Genomic DNA, 12500 nt, shown 5'->3' with positions numbered 1-12500 from the left:
GAATTTAATTTAAACTTTCAATAGGGAAGATATCGTTGACGTCACCTATTGTCATTAATGTGCCAACCAGAGCGTCATTGGCTGTCGAAACAAAAGCTCTTTTGTTCTTGTGGTTGGCAAATTTGAATAACAAAAGCAACGTTTGTAAACAGATATCTTCCCTATTCAGTCACTCCTCTTCTTAGTCCAGTGGAAAGTCTAATGTTAATATTGATGAAAACGAAACCTAAGAACTAAATGGCAAAACTGCCTCAACACATTAGAGAGATTTAGCATTTCCGTTAACGTGAAAGGCTAAACGTCGGCTTCCCGTTTGACGTTTCACGTAAAAAAGGGTGAAGCTCGCGACTTTAGCTTCGCGTGACCCACGGCCAACTCGGAATGGACTGTGTTAATCTCCAGGATTAGTTAACAAAAACAGACTTTTTAAACATTGTTTGTAAAAAAAGACACTATATAAAATGAGAATCCTTACCTGTCAAATTTTTCAAGTTCCGATGAAGACGTTTTGTGAGTCAATAAATATTGCGGTAAGGAGTCAGTTATGAACAATCTATAACGTTGAGAACTAATTTTTCCTTGTCTGACTTACCGGAAAATGCTTTTGGGGTTCTTTTTTCCACAAACAACTTGTTATGTCGAAGAACAACAAAAAGAAAATTCTACGTATAAGGCAACCGCGAAAATGCCAACTTTCACGTATGGCAAGCGACAACCGGCCAACGCGCAAAAATAGCGGGAAAATCGTTGTCACGCGGTCACTTTTGCCTTTCGCGTTTCACGAAAACGTAACGCTAAATCTCTCTATTGTCGCAAACGAAACGTTAAGCTCTTCAAAAAGCGTTACTTCACCATGTTTACCACCGCTACTTGTGTTTTGTTTCCAACTCAGCTTCGACTGCCGAAGAACTAGAGAGTTTATAGACCCTATGCAAAAATGGCTGCCTTTAAGTTATTCTTTTGTTCATATTCAAAATAGCCCAACTAACCTCGTTTTTGAGACAAAAATTCTAAAAAAATTGTTATCCCGAACGAGGTTAGTTGGGCTATTTTGAATATGAACAAAAGAACAATTTAAAGGCAGCCATTTTTGCATATGGTATATGATACAGTTTTTGAGTGGTACTGCCAGGAAATGTTCAAAGTTATTGGCGATTATGAAAAAGAATCACCGAGCTTCAACATCTTGTAACATACGAGACGTCAAATTCAAAAAGATCCGTTGTTTTACCAAAGCTATTTGTGTTTTATTTCCTTTACCTGTCCTTGAAGAATGGAAAAACAGTGGTGAAGTGTGCTGAGGGCTGCCTGAAAAAAGCAAAGAGTACGCAAAAGTCACACTTTGCAAACAAACATCATAATAATAACAATAATAATAATGATGATTATGATGATGATGATGATGATGATGATAATAATTTTTAAACCCAAAATGTCATCGCTAAAAAGAATTACGTTTACAATTGTTAAGAATCGAAAAACTAGACAGAAAGTTACTTTGTTTTGTTTCACTACGGCTGGGGGACTAAGTATTACTACTGTAGATGTAATAAAAATTTACACCAAAAAAATATAATATACAAATATAGAAGAAAATTAAAAATTTACTTATGAAAACATGGTAATGTATAGCTTGAAAATTCGGTCAGTTCTCTGTATAAAAATGAAATAATAAGTTCTTCAGCAAATGGCTCCTTCACTAGTTTCGATATCTAGGTCAATATTAAAAATGCCAAATGCAGCTCTTCTAGATCGCAACATTCTCGTGCCTCTCAAGCATAGTATTGCAGATCTCAGCAATATAATAATAATAATGAGCTTTACTTAGAGCGGTTTTCAATTGAGTGTCGAAAGTAATTAGCGAATTGCCTTGGTTTGTGATTGCTTTACTCAGTGATTGGTTCAAAGTTCTCGTGCCACTTTATCAACCAATGAGAAGTGAAACCAAAACCAATCGTGGCTCGCGTGTGCACATTTTCCCTCGCTTTGTGTCGGCTACGTGTAATTACTTTGAGTTTTGATTGGTTTACTGGATTGTCTCGGCCCTTCTTGATTGGCCAAAGTAATTACTTTAGTTTTGGTTTTACGACACTCGATCGAAACTAGCTCCAACGGTATCATTTAGCACTGAGGCACTAATTGGGGACACTGTACAGAAATCAAATCAATTCATATCAAATTGTAGGTGAGTTATTATTTTATTTCAATAAGCCAGTTTCGGATTGTCACGGTTAGACTGGATCTAGCATGAAATGGAGGCTAATGCGGGGAAAATGATTTGCATGTGAAAGATTCCAGCGCAGTAGCCTCCATTTCATGCTCGATCCAACCCAATCGTTAGAATACGAAACTGGTCTATTAGGGGAGGGGAAAACCAGCATCCCTTGAGAAAAACCTCTCGGAGAAGAGTAAAGAACCGACAAACTCAACCCACATGTGATGCTGACTAAGTCTGAGAATTAAACCCGAGCCACATTTGTGGGAGGCCGGAGGGTGCTCTCACCAATGCGCCCAAAATACACCACATACTGTTAACATACTGAGCCGCCTAAGGCATTGAATAACGAGACGTTCAAAGAAAATTGTCGCAAGAGCAACTTCATATCTAAGCCTATCACTGGTTGTCGCAAAAAAACAAAAAGGCCGAAGTGCATTTTTGAAGGAAGATGTGTAGTTAGAATTAATTATGTCAAGGCCAACTTGAAGACAATTGTACCATTTGTAGGATCTTGATCACAAGCACAAAAAGTGAGAAATGGGTTCATCAACTAAGTTGATATACGGCAAATTGACCACCGTAATGAAATTCGAAAGACGGCGTTTCGAGCGTTCTCCCATCGTTAGAGATTCTTCTGCAATTCGCTCTGACGAAGGGTTAACGGTCGAAAAGTCAGCTTCCGAATCAATTTACGATATCAATTCAGTTGATGAACCCATTTCTGAGTTTCATGACTTCCCAAACGACGCAGCACCGCAGTTTGTTTAGAAACTAGACCCCTTTGCAGAAAAAAAATGAGACTGATTGCGAATTCCCACCTGTGCAGTTGCCTTCAGAATAAGAACATCCTGCGAAAAGACATTAAAAGGAGAAAGTTGAAGTTCACATAGGTTGACACGCAATTAGACATAGTCTGCCTCTACTCTTGTTTGGGGAATAAAGAATGTAGTAAGATTGTTGTGGGTCGAAATTTATCCACCATTTACGGTGACTTAAGCCCTGGCCAAACTATCGAACAAAGTTGGATTGGATGCTTCAACTTTGCTCGATCCAGCATTGTTCGACCGTTTGGCCAACCATGTTGGAAGATATTCGTCCAAGATTTTTTGTTCGATCAAGTGTTGGATAGAGTTTGCTTTTGATCAAACATTACGCCCAGCAATTCTGCTCGACACAACAATGTTGCATTGTTTTGCCGCCCTTCCAACAAAGTTGTGTCCTGAATCGAGCCAATCACGAATCGCTATCTTATTATCAAGCCCAGGCTTCTAGCATCATTTGCAACATATGGCCGACAAGGACCCAGGGAACGTCGTGGTTTTTGATGAACAGCCAGAAACCTTGATCAGCGAGTATATCAAGCAAGGTCATGTCTGTGGGACACTTTTAGCCCCCTTAATCACTATCGCTCTGTTTGGAAATTTCTCTTGATCCGAGCTCACTCTCACTCATCTCCCAAATGCGGATGTATCTTGCATTGATAATACCCTTTTCTACACGTTCTCTTAACCATTCTTTGGTTTATCCCTCGTTTAAATCCGTCATTGCCGTCCTCAAACAGCTCCAGTTGCATAAACGCTAAGAGCGGTTTTCGTTTCAGTGTTAGCGCGATAATTTCAAATTTAGCGCTGACTTGAACTTGAATTCGTCAAGCAATGTTGGATAGCGTTTTGCCATTACATCAACTTTTACATTCAACAATTTCGCATTTGGGATCCAACTTTGTTCGATAGTTTGGCCACGGCTTTAGCCTAGAGAAAATTAATGAACACTGATATACATTACGACGAACCACTGAACAATTCTGCTGTTCTTTTTTCTCCAAAACAGTAACAAAGTGAGCTGAGCAAACGACGACTGATACGGTAACGAAAACATTGGATAAAAGAGGAAACGCATTTTCGCACATATTTTTGCGGTACTCGCTGCGTAAGAACAACTGCGTGAAATCACCAAATTTGAGGTTTTGGCGATATAACATGAGCACAAAAATGTGAACCGTTCATTCTCTTTTTTTACTCTGAAACTGCTCGTACCAATTTCTGGGATACTTCGCCCATTTTGTACGGTGTGAACGCGATAAAATAACCGCGGAAGACTGACGATAGTGCAAAGTCATATTTTTGAGGTAACGCTTTCGACGACGTCGCCGTCCTAGACCTAAAGTCCCTTATATTAGGCGTTTTACGCGATTAAGACACTAACATTAATTTACCGCCCGAATGTTTTTCATTAAACGAGCAAAGTGCGATTTTCTGTTCAAAATATCCATTGATTGCACAGCTGTTTATCCCAGCGTCAGCTGTATAACTTGTACAGCCAAAGCTGCCAAAACCTCAATTCATTCATACAGTAAATACTGCAAGACAGTATTGATTACTAAACGGCTTGTTTGAGTTTAGCAAGGACGACAGCATGTCAGATCATTCCAAAATGTAAATGCGCGTTGTTGTAATAAGTCGGCCAGTATTCAAGCCTTTTTAATATGGCAGAAAAATTGCCCGTTACCCAGAAGTAAAAGTGGTGTGAACGGCACTAAAGTTGGTGTCAAGAGGAAAATAATTAATCCTAATCCTGCTCACAATACTTCTCGAATATTATTGGGAAATGATGCATAACTTTTACTATTTTTTCCCGAGAGCGCACGGTATCGAATCCTGCAATCTGATTGGTTCTTCGCGCAGTCCGGATTTTCCTATCTCTGCATGCCCATGGGCACGATAACGCTCGGAGAGTTTTTGTCCTTCACCTTAAATTTTCATTTTTTGACACCGAATCCGTTTACATACAGAAGTTACTTTTTATTAGACAAGAGGTTTGGAAATATAATTCAACTAAAAATATTTCTCTTTGAAACGTTCAGTTTGTAAGTCGTATTAATACTACATTCGCTATCAAGCGCGATGCGAGTCAACAATTTAAAAAGTGATTTCAGAGAGGAAGGGAAAGAGAGGAAAAAAATAAGTAAGTTTAGTTATTTACCAGCTAAGGGTCGGTCCGTATAGCGAAAAACGGTGACCTCGGTCTTGAAAGAGCATTTTATTCAAAACCTCGGTAAAAGTTTTTCGCTATACGGGCCTCCCAGCTGGCAAAAAAAATATCTATATCTAAACTGAAAGTTGCCTACCAGGGCCCAGTTGTTCAAAAGGTGGATAGCTCTATCCACCGGATAAATCACTATCCACTGGATACCGCAATTGGTTTTGGTAGTGTTTATCTACTGGACAGTGATTTATCCGACGGATAGCGCTATCCATCGTTTGAACAACTGGCGACAGCAGTTTGTGGTACCAGTCAATGAAAATTAACGCTCCTTTGGTTTAAGGTATCATCGAGACACGTTGTGAAAACGCTGCCCTATCATTGTAATTTAACTTGTCTCGCAACGTTCAACTATTGGCGAAACAAAATTGGCAACAACCTGCTGACGAAATTGCCCAGTGCTACACCGAGTTTAGCTCCTTCTATGCATCCAGTCTTTCACTGAGTATGCAGAAATGCAGACAATGGCAAAAATGGCAGATTTGTCGAAATTTCCCCAAGATGGCGACGTGTCGTGGATTTGAAAGAAATTCGCCAAATCCAAATCTTCCATTTCCAAATCTTCGATCTTCCATTTCACTATTATCTGCATTTCTGGACACACGAGGTAAAAAAAAAGGAAAAAGGTAAAAGTCCTTATTTTTACGAGGGTAGCACGTGATAGTCAACTAGAGTTACTGATAACTTGTGCCCATTAATGCTCCGTTTTACGGATATTCAAAGCTACAGCTACACGAAACACAGGAAAGTCGACACAGACGGGGATCGAACTGGCGACCCTCTAGCTCAAAAGGCCACGCACTAACCGACTGAACAACGCCTGCCTCTATAAGACGAGAATGTAACTTTGAACTGTAAATATTTGCAAACTTACATATTCTAGTGGTAAGAGCGATTCCTCTCCAGTTGGGTCTAACTGCAACAGAAAGTGTAGAAAAACTGTTATATTTCCAGCAGCCCAAAACTAACAAGCAAAAACTTACAAGGTTACTAAATAGTACCGGTATTTAAAAGAGAACTTGAAGATGAATGAGTGTCGAAAACGTTTGGTTTTCATAATTCTTTAACTTTTAGGTGAAAACAAGTTTAGGGAGAGTTCGATTCCCGGCGGAATAGAATACATGGAAAAGAAGTTATAAATCCTTCGTTTTTACAGAGATTCACATTCAAATTTGCAAACACCTGCTAAAATGCTATTTTTAAAACATTTCTTTATTATCCTTGTTGCTTCTAAACGCCAGACATACCGTTTTAAATCATCACTCCATGTATTCTCATTCCGGAATAGGGTCAATAGAACGCACCCTTAGTCTTCCTAAGGTTTCCATGCTCTCACACAGTAATTATAATAATTGCAATGATTTTACCTCTAGCTGATCTATAAATGTCATTTGCTGATCCTCTACTCTGTACAGGTCCTCCCTCACTTGCGCCAGCCCTGAAAGGATACTCTCAGGTATATGTGCGACTTTACGGACAGGTCTAGGCGAGTCGGATTTGACATTGTCAGCTGTTGCTATGGAGGACGGACCAGTTGACATGGCTGCTGTTGGCGGCTGTTTCACAGGTGGTTTAATAGGTGGTTGAAGAGCAGATGCTGGAAGACTAGCCGTCCTGTAGATTGGAGGGGCGGCCTGATAGGAGAGGGAGTTCAGTTACAGCAGAAACCCATAAGGGTTGAAATGTGTAACGCGCGTTCACAGCTTCCGAATGTTCAGTGCGAACTGATTGGTTGAATCTTTCAGTGCTAAGTACCATAATTGGAAACTCCTCGCTCTTGTTGTTCCAAATATGGTACTTAGCATTGAATATTCAGAAGCTTGTTTCCCAGCACACAAGGGGCCGTTACACGTTTCAACCCATACGGGTTTCTGGTCACAGTTACGGCAGCTGAAGTGCTCAAATACAAGACAAACACATATCACTGCCTGAAAGCAGATCATAATTTCTTCTTTTCTACTGCAAGAAAAAATCAAGCTATTTAACGTTGTGAATGAAAGCATTTGTGATTGGATTTTTTTTTCACGATCCAAGATCGATCGATCTTCAGGTGATCTTACCTCGATTGAAACTGAGAGGAACTGTTGCTTGCGACCTTACCAGTATAATTATTGGTTAGAAGTTAAAAACTACCTTTCCTGTGTGATTATTAATGTTTCTAGGTTAGGGGGCTAATCGTCCAGAAAGTGGGGGCGAAGTGTCTGACATTCGTACTGCACACTTAATCAGTTATGTCTGGATATGGGTTGTCTGCTGATAGCATGACCATATTTGGGAGTTTAAGAAACCACGTCGGCTACGGTGACGAAAACGTCACTTTAAAATATGTGTTGAGCTATTCTAAGATTATTCCATCTTGTTTATATTATACAATATGGGCGAAGTGTCCTAAACCTGGAATGGTACGACGGATTTGAGGGAAAAACTTTGGTGTTTTTTTTTTTTTTTTTCGAGCACTGGCTGATGTACATAATTGGTTTTCTACTCCATTTTAACAGTCTGGATTTGTTCAATTTATCAGGAATACCAAGAAGTTGGAGAGTCAAAAGTTTGATCAAGTAAAGGATCAGACAGCAGCTGCTAAGTCCGCAACCAATCATCTGAGAGCATTTTGTTATTGAAAAGATACCATCCTTATAATATTATTATTAATACTAATTTTGTGAGATTGAATACCTGCTCAATGCTTGAGGCATGAAACTCTGCCACACTGCGAAGCTTATTTAACCAGTCCTGTCTTTCCTTAGTATTATTGGCTAAAATAAAACAAGTGACACATTATAGCTAATTAAGAGGCACTTCAAAATGGGTATGACCAATAGCATCATGTCTATTTTTCTGCAATATCCCAGTAAAAAGAAAGAGATATTTGGAGATACATGTATCTTGTTCTGCTCAAACAACTAAAGAGACAAGTGTCAAATGTTAGCCACAAAATAGCTCACTATAACATCACAATACATTTCATATTATGTGTCAAACAATGCTCTTTTATTAAGAAGAGACCTAAACCAAAAACTCACTCTTTACATAAATTATTATTTCTGTTCAATTTCCTTCCCAAGCTTCAACTAACAATGTTAATATTAACACTTCAATTTCTTTCTATATATATAATTATTATATGCTACTTCTATTAACTTCTCCAAATTTGATGTAAATGACAAAACCTTTTTAAAAGTTAATTTTCCTGACACCTTTACCTCTAAGTTTAAAAATATCCCCATTGGCTGCACTGACAGTGAAGGTAAAAGAGTCTTCATCACTCGGAGATATCATACTTCCCTGGAAAAAAGAGAAAGTTTGTGATCTTACTTGTGTGTTCACACCCCATTAATCGCTTTTGTAGAGGCAGCATTCTGATAAAAAAAAAAACGAAACATAAAAGAGATAAAACTCACTCCAAGGTAAACAGATCCTCTTGGACCCAGCTTCTTCTTCTCTTTGTCCTGAAGATAACAATATGCAACATAAACTTAACAACGAAATGATATATGAAATGGATCATGTATGAACTGCGGATATGAAATCAAGTGAAGCTATGATCCTCGCAGTTAGTTAGCATTTAACACCACTTAACGAAGTTCATGATAATAGCAACACAAAATACTAACATTGATGAATATGTTCTTTCTGTATATATGTTTAGGAGTCAACTGGTCTTGGACTGTAAGGTCAATAATAAATAAGAACAGTACAGTCTAATTACATTTAGTATCACACAACTAGTGGACTAATCCAAAACCTGCATTTTGATTGGCTACGCTACTAGAGGACTATTAGTAATAGTCCTCAAGTAGCGAAAAGCATGACACTTTCTTTCGTTTTATTCCCAAACAAACATTTCTTCAACTTGCATTTGCTAACCTTATTATTGCCTTTTCTGTCCGACTAGTTGGGTGATACTAAAACAATTACGTGTAGACCCTTCAAGGGCCACGGGTCAATAGCCCATTCAGCTTCACCTCATGGGCTATTGACCCGTAGCCAGCAAACAGGTCTAATTGTTAAGTTTTACTGGGCAAGACACATTTGCAGTAATTGTGAAATGCACTAGTGAGTTCTCACTTATACATAGTAAATACCTGAGAAGCAGGTTTACTCCCAAAAAAATATGCTCCAGACAGGAGACAATAACCTAACACCTAAGACCTCTATAGCCCCTTAATCCATTCCCTCCATGCATTGGTGGCTAACACATGGCAGACAAGCAGGAGGTAGTGAGTTCAACTCCAGCCGGACCAACACTCGGGGTCTTTAAATAACTGAGGAGAAAGTGCTGCCGCTGTAATTACATCCGCAAATGGTTAGACTTTCAAGTCTTCTCGGATAAGGACTATAAACCGTAGGCCTAATAATGTCTCACAACCCTTCAATATGCAACATGTTGAAGCGACTTATCACCTACATGTAGTGTGTCCCGGCCTTTAGACTTCAACAAAGGGAAACTTTGTGTTGGATATCAAAATTGCCTGCGCAACGAGCCTTCTGGACATAAGTGCCAATTTTGACATCCAACACGCGTTGTCCCTTCAAGTCTAAGCCTTTGCTACTGATTTCCAACAATGAGGTAAGGGTACCGGTAAAGGTTAGCGTCATTTTTTGCTTAGGCTAAATGCAGTTTGTTTATCCTAAGGCTACTCGAGGAGCAATATTAGGGGGACACTTTGCGACATTAATAATTATTGTCTGTATTCTGAGACAAAAGTGATGTTGAGGTTGGGGAAAAAAGTAAGGGCACACTTTATGATGCTTATTGAAAATTATCCGCAAAATCATCTACTGGTAATTAGAGGCATTTCTGGAAATATCTGATGAACATCAAGTTTTAATCTTTTTTTTTTTCTTGTTTCCACTGCACCTAATCACAGTACAGAGTGAGCCAGGTCAAAACAAAATTAATTGCCTTATCATACCTGGCGATTGGCATCCTACATGTACTTTGGCATTGACATTTTCATCCTGATTTGTTTCTTTTTTACAAAATTAATATGGGGCAGCCGTGAAGGTTGGCCCAATGATACAAGCGATTGCATCCCACCAATGTGGACCATGTTTAAAATCCCAGATTAACCTATGAGTGCTTGAATCTCTACTCTACTTCAATGTAATTATTTAAAGCGCCTTAGAGAGCCTATTGCCTCAACAAACTTTTCCTCTTTATATGTTCTCCAAGATCATCCCAAATATATTGTGTTGTTTTTAGAACCTTTTTATTGAAAACTCACTTTGACATGATGGAAAAGTGGTAGATCAAATTACAACTAGTTTTTCCACTTTTTAGAGGACTCTAAAACAGTGACTTACAGAAGGAGAGAATTTAGTGAACCAAAGAATAAGTTAGCGTTAGACAAGTGCAGAGAATTGTTGAACAGAAGGGGTTTTTTTGAAGTGATACACAAAATCTGTTAAGTGTCACCTCAAGGGCAACAAACTTACTTTTATATCATAATCGTCTCATTTTGCAACCGGATCTCTAACTGACCATGACTGTTCCCCATATTATTAAGTCCTAACCAATGACAAAAGGTTCCCTTGGTGTTTTCATCAAAAGCACACATCTCAAGCACTAAATCTCAAGATCATTGTTGCTCAAAGTAGTCTTGCTTTCTGTTAGATCATTACCATAATGCATCATGATCATCATTATCCACTTAACCCACTGACTCCCAGAGGTTCCCCATTGACGAGTAAAATCATCTGGCGTTGGACAGAGTAAAATACTAAGTCTGGCTGGTTTAGGCCGGTTTGTGCGTCAAAGGGTTAACTGGGTTTTTCAATCTTCCATTAATAATTTCTCAAAAGTCTACATTATTGTATGCAAATTACCACATAATATTCTAGCAATCCGGAGTCGGGATCAAGAGTAAACCATCTAAACTGCCAGCCCTTCATTAGGTTTGTCCATTTGCTCAGTTGTCCCTCTGTGGGTTTCCTACAATAGGAAGATAATTTACACGAACTGTTTTAACAAAACTGTAATGAAAGAGGTGGCCTTATGTTATATCACAACAGTCTACGTGTATGTTGGTACACGAAAATTATAGATCTCTTTTCAAGTCAACTTTATAAATTTCTGACACTATCCTGTACAAAATAATAATAATTATCTAAGCTTTCGACTCTGCTAAAGCCTTCTTCACATAAAATTGATCAGGTCACATGGCAGGTGAAAGGTGTCCTGATCATCCTTATCCAGATCAATGGAAGGTTACATCTTGCCATCTCTATTTAGGTTATAACGTAGATGATTCCATCCTGAACTCTTACGCATGCCAATCTGGTTTGTGAAGGCAAGTTGGGAAGGAAATCTCATCACAGTCCAATAATATTAACGTGTTTCTGGATCACTGGAAACTTGAACGCCCACAATCACTCAAAATGCATTGCACACCCTGAATGCTCTTTCTGAATTTCGTGTAACACAAAATTATCCAAATATCTGACATGTATGCTGATCACGTGTTTGGACACGTTATCACTTGAAAATTAAAATAAACGACCACCATGACTTTTTCGGTGAATATGCAATTTATTTGCTGATCAAAAATAATTTCCTCAAGATTTTTGGCCTTCCATTTTGGCTTAGACGCTTATTTCACTTCAGCATAAAATCATATTGACAAGGGCAAAATTCAAATCAGTTCAAATGTGTTAAATCACAGATATTTGTGTTAATCAGCTGGCCCTTGGGGATAATTACAAATACACCCTTCCCACGATCAGGCCGAGGCTAAATTTTTGACGTTCAGTAAGTTTGTAAGATCCTTCACAACTAACTGTTTCGCTAATCATGAAAGATCTTTTATTAATCTGTACATTATATAATTACACTATGCTATGTCTCTTTGTCGAGTGATTGGAAAACAATCTATTGACGACAGGGTGTCTAGGAAACTATGACCTAAGGCATTTGATCTAAGGCCCAAGACTCCCACAAAATAGCAACAATTGCGAACGAATACTCCCGCCAAATCTCAACAATGAGACCTTACAAATCGACACCCTGTTTAGACATAGAACGTTACCAATTTGTTCTTTGTCTAAAATGAATTAGATGATTGAGTGTATGTGTAAATATAAAATAGAGACGTCTTACCTGTATTTATCTTCATCCTGCTGATCAAGATTCTGCAAATTAAAGAAACTGATTAACAAAATCGTGAAGTCCTTCAAGTCGTCCGATACTTGTCGATTCGTCTTCGTAAGCTTTCAACCAGAAAATTTTAAACCAAGGTCA

General features: G+C 38.6%; 1 protein-coding gene across 2 annotated transcripts in view; it reads right to left on the bottom strand.

The window, feature by feature from the left end:
• Positions 1-12500, bottom strand: part of LOC138018583 (oxysterol-binding protein-related protein 11-like) — a 39533-nt gene that overhangs the window by 26858 nt on the left and 175 nt on the right. For both annotated transcript variants that reach the window (XM_068865272.1, XM_068865274.1), the window contains exons 2-10: positions 12360-12391; positions 11090-11195; positions 8662-8709; positions 8464-8545; positions 7937-8016; positions 6628-6894; positions 6135-6176; positions 3037-3066; positions 1261-1308 (exon numbers count right to left, since the gene is read on the bottom strand). In XM_068865272.1, coding sequence (XP_068721373.1) covers positions 1261-1308; positions 3037-3066; positions 6135-6176; positions 6628-6894; positions 7937-8016; positions 8464-8545; positions 8662-8709; positions 11090-11195; positions 12360-12391 — 735 coding nt within the window. The remainder of the gene's footprint in view (positions 1-1260; positions 1309-3036; positions 3067-6134; positions 6177-6627; positions 6895-7936; positions 8017-8463; positions 8546-8661; positions 8710-11089; positions 11196-12359; positions 12392-12500) is intronic.

The sequence above is a fragment of the Montipora capricornis genome, chromosome 10, assembly GCF_036669925.1.
Source record: "Montipora capricornis isolate CH-2021 chromosome 10, ASM3666992v2, whole genome shotgun sequence".
Lineage (NCBI taxonomy): Eukaryota > Metazoa > Cnidaria > Anthozoa > Scleractinia > Acroporidae > Montipora > Montipora capricornis.
This window is presented reverse-complemented; position numbering and strand designations above follow the sequence as displayed.